The 20,167-nt window shown below is 37.0% G+C and overlaps 3 protein-coding genes across 11 annotated transcripts in view; 2 read left to right on the plus strand and 1 right to left on the minus strand.

Moving 5' to 3' along the window:
• The window catches only part of LOC124217846 (uncharacterized), a 40,104-nt gene extending 32,472 nt beyond the window's left edge, over positions 1 to 7,632 (plus strand). For both annotated transcript variants that reach the window (XM_046623947.2, XM_046623948.2), the window contains exons 12-18: positions 827 to 969; positions 1,812 to 1,999; positions 2,552 to 2,654; positions 2,742 to 2,903; positions 3,012 to 3,256; positions 4,083 to 4,297; positions 5,379 to 7,632. In XM_046623947.2, the coding sequence (XP_046479903.1) occupies positions 827 to 969; positions 1,812 to 1,999; positions 2,552 to 2,654; positions 2,742 to 2,903; positions 3,012 to 3,256; positions 4,083 to 4,297; positions 5,379 to 5,533 (1,211 nt within the window). In that variant the 3' untranslated portion in view covers positions 5,534 to 7,632. The remainder of the gene's footprint in view (positions 1 to 826; positions 970 to 1,811; positions 2,000 to 2,551; positions 2,655 to 2,741; positions 2,904 to 3,011; positions 3,257 to 4,082; positions 4,298 to 5,378) is intronic.
• On the minus strand, positions 310 to 12,140 carry LOC124217849 (leucine-rich melanocyte differentiation-associated protein). Of its 4 annotated transcripts, none has more exons than XM_069135719.1 (4): positions 11,725 to 12,140; positions 11,351 to 11,563; positions 8,682 to 9,081; positions 310 to 1,037 (listed from the first exon to the last, which is right to left on the minus strand). In XM_069135719.1, exons 1-4 carry the CDS (start codon positions 11,782 to 11,784, stop codon positions 955 to 957), a joined length of 756 nt encoding a protein of 251 aa, XP_068991820.1. In that variant the 5' UTR covers positions 11,785 to 12,140; the 3' UTR covers positions 310 to 954. The 4 variants fall into 4 exon arrangements, with proteins under 4 accessions (XP_068991820.1, XP_068991819.1, XP_046479916.1 ...); XM_069135718.1 differs by having other exon boundaries at positions 315 to 1,037; positions 11,336 to 11,563; positions 11,725 to 12,121; XM_046623960.2 differs by lacking the exon at positions 310 to 1,037 and adding an exon at positions 6,074 to 8,426 and having other exon boundaries at positions 11,336 to 11,563; positions 11,725 to 12,107.
• Positions 10,257 to 18,673, plus strand: LOC124217848 (SH3 domain-containing kinase-binding protein 1). Of its 5 annotated transcripts, none has more exons than XM_046623954.2 (9): positions 10,257 to 10,780; positions 13,237 to 13,413; positions 13,515 to 13,910; positions 13,991 to 14,201; positions 14,407 to 14,777; positions 15,473 to 15,580; positions 15,684 to 15,784; positions 15,892 to 16,066; positions 16,389 to 18,673. In XM_046623954.2, the coding sequence occupies exons 2-9, from the start codon at positions 13,255 to 13,257 to the stop codon at positions 16,497 to 16,499; spliced, it is 1,632 nt and encodes a 543-aa protein (XP_046479910.1). In that variant the 5' UTR covers positions 10,257 to 10,780; positions 13,237 to 13,254; the 3' UTR covers positions 16,500 to 18,673. The 5 variants fall into 5 exon arrangements, with proteins under 5 accessions (XP_046479910.1, XP_046479911.1, XP_046479913.1 ...); XM_046623955.2 differs by having other exon boundaries at positions 10,257 to 10,759; XM_046623957.2 differs by having other exon boundaries at positions 10,257 to 10,746.
• The last annotated feature ends 1,494 nt before the right edge of the window (positions 18,674 to 20,167 follow it).

Consider the following 20,167-nt stretch of genomic DNA (forward strand, 5'->3'; position numbering starts at 1 on the left):
TTGCCACGTTAAAGCTAATTAACGTGCTAACGATACCGAGATTATTTTCTCGCGGAGCAATTCCAAGTGACAACTTACATTAGTATAATACACCAGTGCCTTTTGCGTTTTTCCTTTCTGAAGCGCTATTCTCATCTTATACATATAAGAGTAATTTGAAGATGATTATTTAAAATGCTGCAAAGATTCAGTAATATGATTTTCGTAGTATTGGAACCGAAAAAACGATGATGACAATTATTGAAAAAATTACAAACTTGACATTAATCTGAGAGAAAAATTAAACTGCTAACGAATTGTTGAAAATTATATTTAAGTGATTCCTCCGACAATTTTATTTAATCTTCTTGGTACATAGAATAATTTGTCAAGGTTTGAATAGCAGATCCACAAAAATTTCTCACGATATACCAAATCTACATGATATACGTATATGTATAATATGCTTTTGTTTATAATCGCTTGAACACATTTTACGCCCATGATGCGAACGACGCGACGAGCGCTTATCGTTTATTATATACGAGTATTAAGAACTCTTTCAATCTTAAATTCACTGCTCTTGCTACATGCTTTCGCTATTCCCAGTTTTTGTTGCTTTTGACAACTATATAATAAGTATGATGAATATTAGATGTAAGAATAACAAGAAGACAAAAGATTTTTCAATCGCTGTGCACTAACATTAAATTATACATATTAGTAATGCGAGAATGAGCGTAATTAATAAATCTCACCACACCATATTTCACCGCATATCAAAAGCTCCCGATTAAACCGTGACGTACAACACAGTATAAAACCGATCTGTTTTCGCTTGATTTAGATGACGGCAGTAGTCTTTCGGAGGCTTGCAGTACGCCCATTATCGGTGGAGCCAGAGCCAGCAGCCTCTCAAACGACGACGTTATGGATCGCGATCTTCACGCCAGCCTTCTCGGCACCAGAGCGTCGTCATCCAGTCTTGGGGTGAGTTGGAAATTGCATATGTAAAAATTGACGATATCGAAGAGATCCCGCATTTTCTTCTTTTGTTCCTGAAAAAATCGAAAATATCACTCGACAAGTAAACTCAGAAGGCGTTTCTAATAAGTCGAAATCGTACAAAGATTCGAACGCCAAAATTTTCCTTGAAAGAAAAACTGCACTGAGAAAAATTTCATTTGTTATAGTAACTACAAAAATTCAGTAAAACAATTAAATCCTTAAAAAAAACTGTTTGAATGTTGTTGGAATTACGAAAAACGAGGTACACGTAACCATTTTGCGCTATCGTCGATCCTTTTTTGGTAATTGCAACGCAAAATCGGTTTGTGAGGTTTGCGGTACTTTTTTAGTTAAATAAGGCTTTAACGTGAATTTAGTCTTGCACAAGCGTTAAATTTTTGCAACAGTTACAAGAAAATATATTAACAGTGATCGTAATGAGAAAGAATAGTAACAGATACGAGACTTTCCGGTAACAGCTAGAAAACTAATTTTCATTTTCTACCTAGAACTATATTTTTCGATTGTGGTAAAAAATGAAAATAGTTAAAGAATGAGCGGTAACCGGAACTAAAAATTTCTCTCAGTGTGTCTTTCAAATAATCGACCAAATTTTTGGTAGAATTGAAGTTCAGTTTGTGTGATTGGTACCTGAACAAATTTTAGTCGAATATTCCATCTTTATTTCCGTGAGTCCGCGTTGATCGATGGATTGGTTCGGTCGTTTGTTTTTTGATTTTTTTGTCTCCGTGAAGCAAAAGTTACGCACTTTAAGCGTCACTTGGACAGCTGTAATTAATTGGCGAATTAATGACTGTCGACAGGCGAGGTCCGACTCCATGGCTTCGGTGTACAGCGGAGCAGGCGAAGGACGGTGGTGCGGATCGGTCGCCGTTAGGGGCGAAGTCGAATTCGGTCTTCAGTACGACTACAAGCAGAAGGCCTTCGAGGTTCGCGTCACTCAATGCAGAGACTTGGCGCCGGTCGACGTCAAGAGGAATCGCTCCGATCCGTGAGTGCAGATTCATGTTTCACGACATTTCACGAACTGAGAACAAGTCGGAACCTCGGATTTCAACGTGCGGTTTCAAGTTCTAAACGATCGTTTGAACGAAACAAGCTCTTTTCGAGTTTTTTCTAGTGAAAAAGATTTTATTTGAATTTGAACTTATTTTTTTTCAATTTTATAGCATTTTATTGTAACACAATCAATTTTATAATCCAATAGATTTTTTCCCTCCAAGTATATTCAAGCTCAGTTTTTCGTATCGTCTTTTTCACCGTATTATATACGACGGTTTTTTCTAAAATTATCGTTACTAATTGATGAATTTGAAATTGATTGGTGGAAAAGTTTTTTTCGAGAAAGACTTGATTCTTCTTTCAGATTAACGCTCAGAACTTTTAAAACGCATGAATTTTTACTGCGAAAGCTCTGTTGATGACCAATTTTTTTTTCCTCCAGATTTTATACGAATCGCCTGAAACTAAGTGCAAAAATTTCATCAAATTATGAAGTCAATGATGAAGATTTACTACGATTCGTCTTGTCTCAATTTTTCAGGTACGTCAAGGTTTACCTATTGCCCGACAAATCGAAGGGTGGGAAGCGAAAAACTAAGGTTAAAAAACACACGTTGAATCCTGTCTTCGACGAGACACTCAAGGTAAGGAATTTAATACATCGATTATCGCGATTCGCGTTACGCGCAAGGATTACTTTCCTAAAAAAATGCGCGCGTGGCTGTTTTCAGTTCCACATGAGCCTCAACGGACTCGAAACCCGGACTCTGTGGCTCACAGTTTGGCACTCGGACATGTTCGGGCGAAATGATTTCCTCGGCGAGGTCAGGATGACTCTGGAGAACAAGATTTTCGACGATCCTACGCCGCGATGGTATCCGCTACAGGAAAGAGTGAGTAAAACGGTTAAATTTGAGTTGAAGAAACATTTTACTCGGTTCGTCTCTTCGCCAAAATCCTCTTCGCTTCCAACTACTTTCTCCCTTTATCTCTTCGAACAGTCCGAGCCCTTCGACGATCCCGTTACGTACAAAGGCGAGGTGATAGTGGGGCTGAAATTCGTGCCTCCTGATCCGACGCAGCAGCAGCAAGAGCGGTCTGGAGAGAGAAGCGGAAGCAGCGAGAAAATCGGGTCCAAGGCCCGAAAGAGCTGGAGCAAAGGGGCCCTTCACGTTCTCGTCAAGGAGGCACGGAATCTACAAACTCGGGCGAAACACGGAGGCACCTGCGATCCTTTTTGCAAAAGGTACGTTGAAAGACGCGATTCGAAAGACATTCTTTACTTAACAACCATTCCTTTTCAATTTCGGAACAAATTGAGCTGTAATCGATAAGTACTCGAGAATATTGATTGTACAGTTTTGCTTTATTGCCAGTTACTGAAGGTCCGGAAAATTCTGGGGAGTGTCGAACAACGAATGTTTTTATGAAAACGCAGCGTTGCAAATAACGTTACTAACATCCATCTTATAATTCATTTGCATATAGGTATACAAACTACGCAATAATCATTTTTAACGTAAGTGAAAAGAACATACGATCTGATCATATTTCAAATACTCTACTTTTATACACTCACAGACGAAAAGCAGACCTTTTTTTCTGTTGCACAAAACCTTCCCTTTAAATATCAATGTTTTGTTAGTATTTTTGAACGACAATTTCACGGAGTTGAGTTGCCAAAACATCGGTATACGTGTAAATGATATGTTTTGCGACAAGGCTTGAGCAAGTAACGTTAACAAAACTAAACGTTAAACAAAAAATCAGCTTGGGAATAACTTCGAGGAAGTTTGCTTTGCAAAAACACGACTTTCTTAATAGCGTATGACAAGTGTACTGAATTTTAGACAGTCGCAAAGTTGCTTCGAAATAACGAGTTTCCCTAAAAATATATCGTTACATTAAAGTTATGAATTTCAACCTCATGTTTTGCTTGGTTGCAACGTAACGGAGCTCGAAACAACGTTAACATCACGAATCTGCGTTTTACTTAATGAAATATTTTTCTGCGTAGATTGTTGGGGAAAATTAATCATTCCTTGTTATATTTAAGTTCGTTATCATTGCAGTTATCTTTTACCGGACAAGGGTCGTTCTGGTAAGCAAAAAACGGGGGTTGTGCGCCGGTGTACCGGAGGCTCGCCCGTCTGGGGCCACACCTTCATTTACAGGGACGTCAGTCTTCAGGAACTCGCTGAACGCGGCCTTGAACTCACCGTTTGGGATCACGACAGAATAGCGAGTAACGAATTCCTCGGTGGCGTTCGATTCAATCTCGGGACAGGTAAGGGCTGTTAGCTTAATTTGAAGAAAAACGAAACGAAAAAAAAATACCAAGTAAAATAACACAAAGTTACCAAATTTTGATAAATAGGAGAAAAAAAAGAATTAAACGTTCCGCGCCCTCTCCGCCTGAAAATACTTCAAATTTTATTTTAAATTGTAGGTGCGATAAAATTTTGGATTTAGACTCGAATATGCGTATTGCATATGATATATCAAAGTATACATCTACTCCAAGTTTTTACTATTTGCACTTTTATGCAGTCGCTCGCTAATTATACGCCCCTGGTTTCAAATATGCGTACACTATATTACTATACACACACACATATCGTGCAGCTGTATTCATCGATTGACATGTCGCGTCCCGTAAATTAATCGCATCGCACCTGTTACACGGTGCAAAAACTTTCTTTCTATGAAAATCTTTGATCCAACGGTTTGCGAATTTTTTTCATCGGGTACATGTACTCGTCCCTTTTTTCGATTTGAACTTGTCAAGTATAAATATCAGTTCTTTGTCAGTGCGAAAAAAATTCATCTTCTTAATAAAGCGTCACACATTTTTTTTTCCTGTAAGTAGTAATTGTAAAAGTATTGAAATTATCTAGAGCAACGCTTACAATCTTTAAATAAACGTCTGCAAGTCGTAGTATGGTATATATGTTACAAAAGCGTTGGGGAAAAGACTAAAAATACTGTATAATATGTCGCGAGAGTCAAACACCTTGTTATACTGTCTTTGGGGAATAATAAGGAAAGATGTACGGATTTGATATTTTGAACATAATATGTATTCATTAAATTTCTATAACAATACGCTACCTAATAAATGAACTGACCGATAAATATTTGAACATCTTTTTTCGACGTCTCGCGTTTCTATCGCTCGAAATCCGGTCAAAAACGAGCAAAGACTTAAATCTCGCAATTTTCGCAATACAAATATTGAGTGAATTTTTTTTTTTTGCACCATATTTACGCTTTTGGAGCCCGAAAATCCACGCAGATATTTAAAAATATACTCCGCGGATAAAAACAATGTTTCACAACGATTGATAAACTCTCATTTTCACCGGCAGGCAAGCACTACGGCAAATCGGTCGAATGGATGGACGCGACCGGCCGTGAATTGTCCCTGTGGCAAAATATGCTCGAGAGGCCAAATTTCTGGGTTGAAGGAGCTGTTACGCTCAGACCAAATCTCCACAATCATCCGCGGAACAACGCCACGTAGGCGGCGTAGCAATAGAGTGTAATTTTTACCATTATACCAGTACACATAAGATATACATATGTAAGCGATAAGTTCGTCAAACTCTTTTATAAGTAAGAGATATACACATGCATACAAACATACACACACACACACACACACGTATAATATACACAATACTTGTGTCTATCAGAATTAAGAGATAGAAATATGATACTAACCAGGCGTGTCACTGCCAAAAGAAAATCTAAACCATTTTTATACGATATCACATAGGTATATACGGCATATTATATACATTATAATATAACGCATTCCCCCTGTAGACATGTAACTATGCGTTCAGTTTACATTTGCGTATGTATAAAGGGCTTTACGTTTCGGCTGAATTCGACCGTTCGTTTTTTCTCCCCTAGTTGAAAATCGTTGAAAGAATTTGATACAGAAATATTAGCGATTTGGCAAAGTTTCAACGACAAGAAAAAGAAAAAGAAAGAAAGGAAACGGCATAACGCAATTATTTTCAGTGATACTTGCCGATGTATTTTTTTTGTCCGATGGCCACATTTTCATCGAAAAAAACAACAGAGAAATTTTTAGACGTATTCTGATAAAAAAAATTATCGCAAGAAAGAAAAACTCGAATCGCAGACTGAACGTAACGTCCCTGAAAAATGTAACCGATTCGTCCAGGCAATATCCAAGCACACAAGCGGAAAACGCGCGATAATGCGGGACGAGACGTAATTACAAGTGCGACGTACATACGCAAATGCATGTGTGAAGATAGATTGAACTTTATACGTGGAAAGTGCGTTAATATATTACATATTTACAATGAATCGTATACAAACGTCCCTCCTGCCGGCATCTCGCGGCGTATTTATACTTCGATTATTATAATTAAGGTTACGGTTATTGAAAACGAAGAAGAAACCAGGAGAAACAATGGGACGCAATTTATAATCGATAACCAATACAATTACAATGTATAAATAAAGGCATGTAATAATGACATTTATGTGCCTATGCGGACGCCTATACGATCACGTTGTTATATGTATTTATTGTATATATATAACAACGAATAAACATAACAGCCGTTATTTCATTTCTCTCTTTCTTTATTGTTCTTTCGCGTTCTTTGTCCGACGACGAGCGGAAAAAAAACGTTAAGAAGAAGCTAAAAATGTTTCGTTAATTATGATGAAGGTATTTTTCTCCCGGTGAGAAAAACATATGCTTCCATATTATATTATATTATATTATCGTGTTATTATAGATAAATATATATATACACACGCAAGTTTGATGTGTAACGGATAGATGATAATAATATAATAATAGTTGTGAAAATATGATTTTCGTATGACGAATGCAGATGCCAATTTGGATGTATGTATTTGGTATGCTGTTTTTACGTATACACGTTGCGGAATATGAGGAACGGTGCATTTAACAAGTTTAAATACACCAGATTTCCACATTAGGTAATATTAATTACACAAATGCACACATACATATATATTTGTAAGTTTGATATTAAACCGTATAATATAATTATATAATAATAATAATAATAATAATAATAAGATCCTCGATGAAAGACAAATGAATGATAAGGCTGAGCTATTAATTCGTACTTAAAATACGTTAAGTCAAGTCTTCTTCGCGAGTCGTCGTGCGATGATCGTTAACGATTTAAATTACGTGGGTGTATTTTCTGTAGTTTTTTTTTTCGTTTATTTTTTGTTTTTTATACACAAACTAGCCTGATTTCAGTAGCTCCTTGAATTATTATTACACAATACGTTTTTGTCCTACATATTCCATAACTAGTTGGTTATAGAACTAATTTATATATATAGATAAAAAAAAAAAATTACAAATATGTATATTATAAAATTATTATGTCTTGTATTAATATAATATTATAATATAGTGATGGTTGTCAATTATAAGCTTGCGTGTGATACTCGGCGTTGAATTTTTCACGAAGAGGCTTTTACAAGCGCAGCCGATTAATTGTGCGTGAAGATTTATTGGTTAAAAAGACGACACAAAAAGAAAAATAAAAAAATAAAAAAAAAAAACAGGATGGTCGACCAGGGGACGAAATTCCGTCTTATAAATCGTATTATATAACATAATATCATCGTACAACGTAGCTCTCACTATATACGTATATTTGACGAATGGAATAAATTCATTCTCAAATTTCTATCGACGAAGTGAATTTATTATATACAAGCATACATACACCCGAAAGAAATGTTGCAATAATTTTAGGATAAACGGTCCGTATACTTTACCATACGTCACATACAATATAGATACATGAGTCGTCATTGGTCCTTGTGTACTATGTATAACAATAACAAAACGCATATCCCAATTAATCATTGATATAAAATATGGAATTGATGTTCTATTTATACGTACATAATATCGATAATATTATATATACATACATATGTATATATTCGCGAATGTATACATGAAAATAAAGAAAAAAACTTTTATATCATTTAAAATAATATTCGTCATACGAATCAACGTAAATTATTATATCCGGTATATAAATATATCAAACATTATTGTAGGGGTAAGAACGATAAGTAACGATAACTTGATATGAAATTTATGGATTATTAAAAAATATGTGATACACTTCTCAGTATAATAATCTATGAATGTAGTATTGAAACATGAGAATCAGTCGCTGCATTTGAGGATTGCGAAGAAGGATCCGTGAACTTCTGTACACGAATGGAATTAAAAAAAACTTATCGCAGTTACCAAATATGGCGAGAGAAATAGTTTGTCGATTTAAATAAATGCGGATTTACTCAGTTCTCCGAATTATCGGTGCGATAACTTTTTTGTTGAATCGATGGAAATGGCTTTGATTAAACTAAAAAAAAAAAAAACAGCATTTGATATTTAACGATCATGATAGATAAATTCGACGAATCCTTTATCATGTGTGTATGTTCAAAAATTTGACAGTGAACAAATAGTGTTAAAGATCGCTGTTGCTGATGAAGCGATTCCCTTCGGAATTCTTCCCCGAGTAACGATATCTGGATTTTCCGTAAGCGCCTGAAGAAGAGGAGCAGCAAAGATCAGGGTGGAAAATGAAATCGGTTTAAAAATTGAAAATACATACTTCTAACGTCCAGCGGTCCTCGCATCGAATCCGGCAGCGGCGTGTAATCGGGCTCTTCTACGGATATCGAGTTGTGCCGTTTGTGATGGAGCGCCCTGGCGAATTCTTCCGCCGTAAGGGAGGACAAGTTCGGCAGGTTTACCCTAACCATTCTCATCAGGCTGCCCCGCTCCCTCGCCTCTTGACGTTCCCTGGAGGAAATCGGACGCGAGTCCAGGAACCGCAACGTCGCCGGAAGCACGTGGACAGCGTAGCGACGATAACGCTCGTAGTCCTCCTCGTCGGTCGTCGTTGGATTGGTCAGCTGGTCCGGACATCCGGGATTGCCGAGGAGGCTCGCGTACTTCAGACACGGGCAGCACTCCTTTATTCGATCCAAGGCTCTCTCGATGTCGGTCACCTGAGGAAGGAGTCGCCAACCTTTTTACGTATGTTAATTGGGGTGTCGGGTTGGAACAAAAACGCGGGGAAAGAGAGCCTTCAATAGTCTCACTGGAGTTAAAAAAAAGTTCACGCGACGGAGGAAAAATTTTGTAATACACTGAAATTCAACTGCAAACACCTCAGTATATTCACTTCGTCATAAAAATCTTACGATTCTACTATTTTTTCACCGACAAAATCCATATCGCTAATTGTACGAAAACGATTGGTGATAACTGATTTTGGTTGTTAAAAAATTCTTCACAGATTTGTGATGGCAATAACGTAATTCTTGTTGAATCACAAGTTTCAGTCACAAAAGCCACTATAGTGACAACCTTTTTTATATTTTATTTCAGATTTGGTTTCTACAAATTCGGTCAAGCCAGTTTTCTTGTTTTTTTTTTTTTTTGAAGTAAACAGTTCGATGTTCTAGAATAAATATTCAACAATGCCAACGTAATTAAAGTAAAAAGTGTTCAAGTGAAATTGTAGAAATAGTATTCCGAATAAAACGAGCCATTTTCAGATTGAAATCGAATCAATCTACTAGGTTTTTAACAATTTCGAGGCGATTTGAACCGAAGCATCAATGTCCAAGCTTTTGACTATAATTTCAGTACTTATTTACGACTTTTTTGTTATAGAATAGTATTAATTTCTGGACAATTAATCTCCTTGAAACTCAAACTCGTCCGTACGTTCTTCACCCTTAAATTCAGTTCACTGTAATCGAAAAACGAAAATCTGTTCATAATTTCCGGAATCGAAATTCTATCCTGAGTAATCAAAAACTCACGTTAATTCGTTGTTTCTCTCTGTTTCTCGTATTAAAGAAAGCGTGCAATGTTCATACACGACTGCTCATCGGTTATTCATGTCGTAATCTCTCTCACCGTTTGTCTGCGTACAAAGTTATCGGTGTCACGTTAAGTTTTCTGACGCGATTTGAATGCGTTTCACGTTAGCGATGCGCACGTATTTTCGAATCACACACGCGATCATTTTCTCTACGTACGTTACATTATGATCCTCATACCTATTATATCTCGCAGTCACGTTCCGTATACAGCGATTGAACAAGCGGAGAATACAACTTGAACGCAGGTTTAATAGGACAGAAAATATTATTGCATACGTCGATTAATTACGCAATCAGCAAAATTCTATACACCTGATTAGTTTCGTCAGTTTTAATTTTACCTATTCCTTAATTCGCTCGCGATTCCGTTACAATCCTGTAAACTAAAAAAACATCAAAAGAAATAAACACGTGAGGCAACAAGGCGGAAATAATATCGGTGACACATACCTACTAGAATGAGTAATCTTTAATTATTTCGTACAGACGTGCACGATGTTACACGTATACGTATACGTATACACCTTGCACACGGCTGATAACTTATCGTCGCGTTATTTTCCTTATCGTTCCATGACTAAACTATCCGGTCCCCCCGAAAAACTTTTGTGATTGAGAAAGGATCATGAGGTGTGCACATCACGTTATACGAATGCTCTGCGGTGTATCTTATACCTGTGTTACAACTGTGCGGTTTAGCGAGTGAGTTACAGTGAGTTGTTACAGTGACATGCTGGCCAGTGTTGCACCAGCCGTAATTAAGTTAACACCAATTCCGATGTGAGAAATTCAAGTAATCGACACGTTATACAAGGCATATATTAACGATTTACTATATATATATATATATACGGTTGTAAACGGGAACGAATTAATTTGTATATATTTAGATAATTTCGCATTTAAACCAATTTGAAACAATCGCTCGAAGATGTGTGATTATAATTAGCTCGAAAAATTAATTTGTACTCGTTTACCATCATAGGACGAATATATATATATAATATATATTATACCTAAATTTATAATCGATGAAATATAACACTTCGAAAGATTAGTGATCCATGTACCGCATACATGCGCTTCGATTAGGTATACAAAATGCAGACACGAGAGTGAATGATTAAAAGTTGATTCTTGAAAATAAGAAGGTAATACGAGATCTGAGGTGTGAATAATTCAAATTCAAAGTAGAAATGAAAAAAAATTAGATATAATAACAAGAATCGTTTAGTCATCGTTTCACCTTGGACGAAAAATGCAGTTGAAATGCAGTTGAAAACTGCATAGAATTGACGTTGCGAAATTGTAATGTACATATCGAAGTACGTACACGCGGACGCTATTCACACACATATCATGTATAAACCTTGTTGTTGTTTACGCTTAAAGTTGTCAGCTTAGGCATGCGCGGTAGAGTGTTCAGATCACAAAGACAGTTGTTATCCAAGACGAGCTCTTCCAGGTTAGCAAATTCCTTGAGAGCGGTGAGCGACACGAGATTGTTGTAGGAAAGATCGAGACTCGAGCAATCGGCTCCGACCAACCCGATCAGACCGTGAGGAATTCTTTCGGCCCGCTGTCCGGTGTACCAGGCCTTAAAAATCGGAGGGAAAAGCCAAACATCAATCGATCAATTCGTTATCGTGATTTTCATTTTTTTCTTCTTCGAATTTTTTCTCCGATCGAATCGTCGCATACAAGTTATGTAACATATATCCAAACAGTACGTCTTCCACGTAACGTAGTTATAATTACCTGACTGCGTTGAACGGTCAGAGCAGTTCGGTTGAAATCTTGCTCCCGCATCATCGCCATTTTGTAACACCAAACACGCGCAACTGGTCTTTAGAGCTCTGTGGTGTGAGATTAAGATACAGAACGCCAGCTGCAGACGCCTGTGCGACGCATAAGCTGTTCAGATACTCCGATCAAAGTGCGAAGCGAGTCGTTTTATTCTTACTCAAACTAATCTTATCGCGAGTCTTGCTTCTCGCCTTCGGAAAATCACCGACAGCGGCTCGTTGGTCTAGGGGTATGATTCTCTCTTAGGGTGCGAGAGGTCCAAGATTTAAATCTCGGATGAGCCCGTGTCCTTTGATCCTTCACGACGCGACCCACAGTCGCAAATACGTTTTGTCACATAGCCACGTTCTTCTTTGCTTTACAAGCGTTCGACCGTTCAAATCAGCGCGAATTAGTTAAATTCGTTTTCGAATCTGCCGCCATGCGCGCCTCTTTACAACTATAATCATTCGTCTATGGAGCAATCGCAGCCTAGCGGACCCGAGACGCACCTGATCACACGCCTATCTATCGTCGTTCTTACAATCACAGGTCAATATGGCCGCGGTGACACATTCGCTGGGCTGTCAAATTGGCTTGGGATACGCCTAAATTTTTCACATATTTACACCGTGTTTTAAAGGATAGTACATCGGGATGAGTTATACGGCCGTGTATTTCTAGGCGATAATAGATCGGCGAATCGGAGGTAAGTCTCGAACTTCTGGTCGTAGAAAAACAACGCTGTAATCAACTGTGCCTAATGCCACATGCATGCATGAATCGTATCTATCTCATAGAGAGGCTATATGGCCATCCGAAAGTATGGCCTATTTTTTTTTCTTCTCTCAACTCTAGGCATGTAACGGGTACGTTGACGTATTTGGCACGTACAAGTTGCTACCTGTAGCTATTATTTTGCACGTCAAGTAACGTCGTCTTCGACAACAATGACAGTCCTTGCAGCCACAACGTAACAATATTCCAGGACTGGTAGCAATTACCAATTTTTCTCAGTATTAGTCGTACATTTTTATGGTACTAATCGCCTCTTGTTACGCTGTTTTCTTACAACCATCACTTGAATTACTTTGCTGTTATTATCGCTTTTGAGACTTGATTTAAGTTATGCACAATCCAATTTGCGTTTCAATTATACAGAATGATTAACGAGAACATTTCACATATTCCACAGAACTGTGATAAACATGTGTACTTTGATTCTATTTCCTTTTTTTATTTACAAATTTTACAGTTTAACTGTGATATTTAAAACATACCCCGATATTTTCAAAGCAATGGACTTATTGAGAAGTATTTGTAATTGTAAATTAAATAGAAAAAATTATCCACCTGTATTTGCCATTGTGAAAAAAAAACCTATCATCATTTGTGATTACAAAATTTTCCATTACCAGCCCTGATTTTGTTCTTAAAATGACAATTTGTCGGAAAGGAATGATTAATTTTACCGTTGCTTAACAGAAAATCAGACTCGTGGGTATGGAGGCCATCGTCGAATACAACTACGAGGCACAGGAGTCTGATGAATTGACTATCCGCAAAGGGGACGTCATAAAAGATATCAGGGTTATGCCCGGTGGATGGTGGGAAGGAACGCTTAGAGACAAGCGTGGTATGTTCCCGGACAATTTTGTCAAGGTGAGTCCAGTGAAGAAAGTCAAATTTGGCAGGGTATACAATTCAAGTGGTAGCGGAGCATTCCATTTTTCTGATATCTAATTCACTAATTACGTTTTCAGGTACTAGAATCGGCGGCTGGTGTGGAAATGACTTCTTCGGTGAAAAACGAGGAAGTGGTCTTGCGCAACGGGGGTTCGGGCCAGGGGAGGAGATGGTGCAAGGTTCAGTTCAGTTATGAGCCGTGCAATGAGGATGAACTGGCTCTGACGCCCCAAGAATCGTTGGAATTTCTGGGTGAAGTTGAGGAGGGCTGGTGGAGGGGTAGGCTGAGAGGAAGGATTGGCGTTTTTCCATCCAACTTCGTGTCCCCTCCGACCTATGAGGAGCCTGAGAAAGACAAGTACAAACGAGAACTCTGCAGAGTCTTGTATCCTTACGAGGCTCTGAACGAGGATGAGCTGACTCTAGTCGAAGGAGAAGTGCTCACGATTCTCTCCAAGGATGCACCTGATAAAGTATCTATCGTTTCCAGGACCGTGTCACTTAGAATAACATTCGGCAGGGTAACTGAGCTAATATTTTTACGTTACGAAAGGGTTGGTGGAAGGGAGAGCTTCGGGGTCGCGTTGGCCTTTTTCCTGATAACTTTGTCGAAGTCCTGGGCCCCAAAGGCGAACAACATGAACAGCACGACCAGCCACTTTACACCTCCGGAAAATCCAGCATAAGGCACTCGGTGACAACGAAAAGAACGGAAAAAGCGCACGCCAGACGAAGCTTGGACACACACAACATTGCTCAATCAGGTAATCAATTGGGGATCTCTAATAATGGTCAAATTGGACCGAATCTAATAATTCGAACAGTTTGAATAGTTCGATTAGTTCGAATAGTTCGACTGGTTTAAATAGTTCAAATCGTTCAAATAGTTTGTATAGTTCGAATAGTGTACTAGTAACCAGTTGTTTCACTCATTGCTACCGCATAGCGTCTAAAACGAGCCGGTTTCAGAAACAACAAGAAAGTCTTCGGTTTCCACATCTTCGTCTTCTTCGTCGACATCAGGCATGGTCGCAATGAGCGGAGACAAAAAACCCAATGGCAGTCAGCTGCTGATGACAAGTCTGAAGAGGCTCGTTGGTGGCGGTGGAAACAGTAATGGCAACAGCAGCAATGGCAGCAGTGGAACGAGCAACTTACCTGCTGGCTCCGTTAGCATAGACGACGAGTTAGACGGCGTGCAGAGAGGAGAGGGACTCCCGCTATCTCATCCAACAGCGTCGAGGGCTAGATTGCCAAGGCGGCGATTGCCCTCCTCCCAACATCTCCGTCATCAGAACACTGTCAACAGCAGTACAACGACAACAACAACGATTCACACGGTGTGTATATTAAGGATGCTTTTAGTTATCGCAAAGGGGGAAGATCCTTATGACATTTAACGTAGCAGCCAAAGTAAGCACTAAACTTGTTATAAATAGAATGATTATGAGGCTGCAGTTTGTGACGGTAATGCAAAGCATTAGAAGAAACTTCACCATTCTGTAACTTCAGACTAACTTTGAAGAAGTTGAATTTGTAAAATATGGATTTGTCAATATTGTGTCATGGTTTATCAAGTATATTCAAACAATCCTAAAGTTGTGAGATGGTTCATGAATAATTCGATAAATTTTTATACTTAAGATTCTCTGGAAGTATTAGCTTTCCATGAGATTTTCATAAAGTTTTTTCTGGATGTGCTTAATTGCCTTATTTTTATAAAAACTTGAAGATGAATCTGGCTGCTTGTTCCAGCTTCCTATGATCTTTTAGTCCGAAATGTTCAACAGAAATTTCACGCACCGGCAGTCTAAATGCGTAATTAATAGTTTCCTGTAGCAGTTTTATGTTATCTTTTCTTCGGTTATTACTACGCTTTTGTAAGATACGGTTTGTAATGTTTACTCAGCGAGATAAGTGGTGCGGTATCTCTTGCAGTGTGAATCAAACAAACGCTTGTGTGGTTTACTTCCAGGAAATTGAACAACGTGTCAGACCTGCTAAATGATTCGTTTCATTAATTATTCTTTTCTAGGAATCTAATCTAGCTAATGGAAGTGCCGTTACTCCTTTGGAACGTTTGCGCGACGAGGACGTCGATAGCGAGAGTAGAACTGCAAAGGGTAGACGAATAGCGCCATGGGTAATTAATTAACTTTTAAAATTTATGCACATTGTCTTCTTGGTGACTAGAAACGAAAAACAACTTCTGTTACGCATCACGTCACATAAAAAATCTGGCACAGGTGGAGGAGCTCAAACTGAACCAGATGGAGAGGAGAAAGACTAGCCCTGTAGAAAAACCTGACAAACCAGAGACTAAAAAACCCAGAAGCAGTGACACCAGGTTAGTGAATTTTGCACAATTCGTTGAACACTGAATTCAAATCTCTTCTCTACTTATTTTCCACCGTTTCAGTAGATAAAATTAATTTCCTGTTACACATTTTCCAGTAGAGCAACCGTTATTGGAGAGTCTAATTTTAAAATTGAAATGGAAGGCGATCAGCAACGAAAAGCTGAAGAGAGTGGCCGAGGAAAAGATACAGAAAGGGCAATGACGATGGAAGGTGCAGAACAACCTCCTCCATTTGTCCCATATCCCATGTACTGCCAACTTCTGGAGAGGGTAAGCGTTTGTTTTTCTTATTTCTTTCTCGTGAATACTTTGACCGAAATATCGCAGCGATTTACGTAGAGCAACGCATTGTCCAGGGTACCGAATACGGTAATTGTACAACGTACAAGTTATCATGAAAGAAATTAAAAAAAAAGTGTTTGCATTCACAGAAGAATCGTTCACTGTCTGAATACAAATGAGTTTCCAGTGCTTGTTTTTTTTACCTTGATCGATCGACCGATCGATCGACGCACAGAGTAGAACCGAATGAATCATCGGATGACGAGAATTATGAATATGTAATATGTGTTCTGTTTGAATATTTAAAAAGGTTGCGATGCTGGAAGAGAAGCAAACGATGCTACAACAGACAATTGACCAACTAACCGAGCAACTTGTGCCACTACTGCAGTCTAACGTTTCAACGAACAACAAACTGTAATTGTTATTATCTATTTTCACCACTACTATTGTTCAATAATCGACTAATCACTCCCCCCTTTTCCTCCCTCATTTTACACTTGTTATGATACCCAGATTTGATTTTATATTGCGTATTATTTATTCATATATAATGTTTGACCATATAGTTATATTATTCAATGTACTGCCGTTGTCCTGTCTTTAAGGTGGGAACCTTTTTTGGACACGTTTCAAACATTCCTTTTTTTTTAATCCTCGGTCTTTTTGTACTTACTTGCAATGTTTGAACTATGACTTTCTTTCGTTGGGTTAAACTGTCCTCGTCACGACAGCTAAATTCCAGCCTTAGTTCCAGCGGGCAGACTGTTGTTTTATTATTATTATTATTAATATTATTATTATTGTAGAATTTTATTACCTTTTAATTATTAATGCATTTAATTATTACCAAGGTATTACATAATTTCGTACCCCCATATTTTTTTTATTTGTTTTATCGTTTCGAATGACGACGCGTGCATGTCAAACGAATATATATCGTAGAGTATATAGCTATATACACATATATATTTATATTCGAGTACTTAAATCACTGGATCCGTTTGTTGTTCTCGCGGGACAGCTTCCATTAATTATTATCGCGAATGAATCATGCGCAGCAAAGTTTTTAAATCAAAGAAAAGAAAAAATTTACAGTATCAGTAGCAAGATGCTGGAACGTTTGAATAATAATAATCACGAATCGAATGGAGATGAGGATAATGAGGATTGAAGTATTAATTGTTATAAACAATACTTTCAAAGAAATATTACACACATCATGCGTGTATTGTAAGTATTATAAGCTTTAAGATACAAAGCGGATATAAATTATTTTGTATTTTACTTAGACTTAATTTGGCATACGCATACATGCCTAATATTAATTTTCGTGTGGTTGTGCGGCTAAAATTATCATTCCAAGTTTTTTATTAGAATTTAGTCAGCACCCTTATTCCGAAAAAATAGTTACAACTTCACCCTAAACAAAAAAACCAGACCTCAAAACTTGGAACATTCCGTTCATTTTACTCCATAAAGGTGCTAATAACTAATAGGTACTAACTTGTAGAACTAAAACAAAAAGTTTGTGCAAATTCTATTCTTTTTTATCGTTTTAATTCCCCTCTTTAAAATCAAACTATCGTCTCGCAAGGCCGAGTGTGTCGAATATTAATTTCTATCTCCGCGTCAAAATCAACTCAGGCTTCTCCTTTTTTCTTTTCACTCTATATGTAACCAACGGCTGCATAAAATTTCTGGAAAACGTTAATAATGCCCAGAGGAGCCGAAGTTGCAAAAATCAATTACGCATTTGGAAATTGAGCTCTTTGCATAATAACAATAAAGTGGGATGCTTATGAATACAGGATTCATTGAAAACATTCGTGTACATGTTTTAACCTACGTATTATTGGTATATCCGTGGAAGTAAATTTGTTGCATACAAAATGTTAGTGGTTTTTGATCTTTTGATATGAATCTTTGATCGTGAGTCTGTATATTGAATATTATACGTAAATTATAAAATATACTTATTATGATGATTGGAGCTATGATGCAGTACAGTGCATTTCACAGCGAAGATCCAGTCTAATTACAACGCTCTAAAACGAAACATTTCAGAGTAAATAATTTTCACTATTTATACAAACACCATTATTATTATTATATATGTATATATATACATACATCTATTGCAGAGATTTTCGATTTTCCTTTTACTGCCTTGACGTGTCCATTTATTATAACAAACGGTATATACCCTGTATAAATAATTGAATCTGTTATGAAAATAAAACAGTGAAATGAAAAGTGTGAAGAAAAAGAGAAACCACAAAAAATCAACACACCTTTTAATGAAATAGAATAAAATTCATGATAAAAAAGAAAAAATACAAAAAACGGTAACATATTGATTAATACAGTAGGTAAATATTGTAAATAGAAATTACTTACATTTATATATAATATATACCATGTTCTTGTGCTTTGCACTAACAAGTGAAAAAGAAGTAAAAAAAAAAAAATAAATAAATTTAAATTCGAAGAGATAGTAAATAAGCAGGATAATTCTTGCTTCACGAATCGTGAATCGTGATGCCTACGGTGAAATGTAAATAATACATTATTTGAGTAAACGTATTACTATCATCTGTGTCTTAAGCTATATAGTATTTAATATTTATTTATTTATTCGTGTAACCACTTCCCATTTCTTTGGTGACTTTGAATACCGTATTTTCATCTATCAAACGCGACTACGAGCTGGGCCATGTTTATGATGTCGATTCGACAATTGAAAGCCAATAAACACCTCGTCAGGCATCGCGTATTTTAAGAGACAATAATATCGAATTTTCAACGACGCGAAAATCTGTTTATCAATATAGAAGTTTGGAAAAGCAGGAGGTTTGAATACAGAAAAGCCGAAACGTAGAAAAGCGAAGTATAATAGAAAACCACATTTTTGCTCCGACGATTCTATACTTTGACTTTATATAATTTTTTATGTTTCGAAGACATTGCATTTCAACACATTCTAGTGAGTAGATTTTCTCGTCTGTGAAAATTCGACACCGCAAACTATATTTCTATTTTCTGAACCCTTTACGCTTTTACACCCGCTCAAACCGTACTAATTGTAAGTATAAATATTCGTGGTACCTACGTTCCGAGTCATTTGATGTGTGAGTCTTCGATCCGAAGTGCAGATTACGTTCATTGAAGTTCATTACGTTCATTACGGAAAAACTACGGGTTATTGCAACTGGGATTACTACTTGGAAATATTAAAGGTAATACTCTATACATGTATCATAAACCTATTAAGTATATTTATGTGCTTTGTGATTCATCAAGTATTTTACTATACTCGCTCCTTTCTTCGATTCCAATTAATTTCTATAATTCATACAAATGGTTTAAAGTTAGTGTAGAATTGCCTTTTTTGTAAAAATGCGAGAAAAAAAATATAAGAATTGTAAACTAGGCCCGAGTTATCGACATTCAATTTCGAGTCACCTCAGCATGGTCAAAAATCTAATAGATTCGTTCAATTTCATCACTCGACGATGCCTTATCTTCTTCTGATTCTCTACAATCCTATTAAGACACTTTTATCATTACATGGGCATTGCAAAAAATCAAAATTTTCAAAATTGAACTCTTATCGACGTTTGTTTAGCTGACACGACCGCAAATAAACACAATCACAAAAAACAAGTGTAATCATTGGTGGTTGTGCCAGCTGAAGTAATAAGTCAGCACAGTCAAAATTTCATAAAAATGTAAAAAGTATCACGAAAAAAACTATTTTTCCAACTTGTGACCGTTCTCATTTGATTGTGTCAGTTTAATAGACGTCTGATATTGATTATGATTCAAAAACAGTTATATTAAATTTGCTATTGACTAATAAAAGGCTGTTTAAATTGATTTCCGACGAGTATAGTTTTCTTTTTGAAAAATTCCGTTGAGTGAAATAGAACGAACGATTCCACTAGCTTTTTAACCACGTTAAATCGATTTGAAATGCAAAATCGAAATTTTAGAAAAATAAACTTACCTCCCGCATATCTAAATTTGATAAATTCTCAACGTTCGACTATCTCATAATCAAGTTAAAGAAAAGGCATCGAATTTCGA

This window comes from Neodiprion pinetum, chromosome 4 (genome assembly GCF_021155775.2).
Source record: "Neodiprion pinetum isolate iyNeoPine1 chromosome 4, iyNeoPine1.2, whole genome shotgun sequence".
In the NCBI taxonomy this organism is placed as follows: Eukaryota; Metazoa; Arthropoda; class Insecta; order Hymenoptera; family Diprionidae; genus Neodiprion; species Neodiprion pinetum.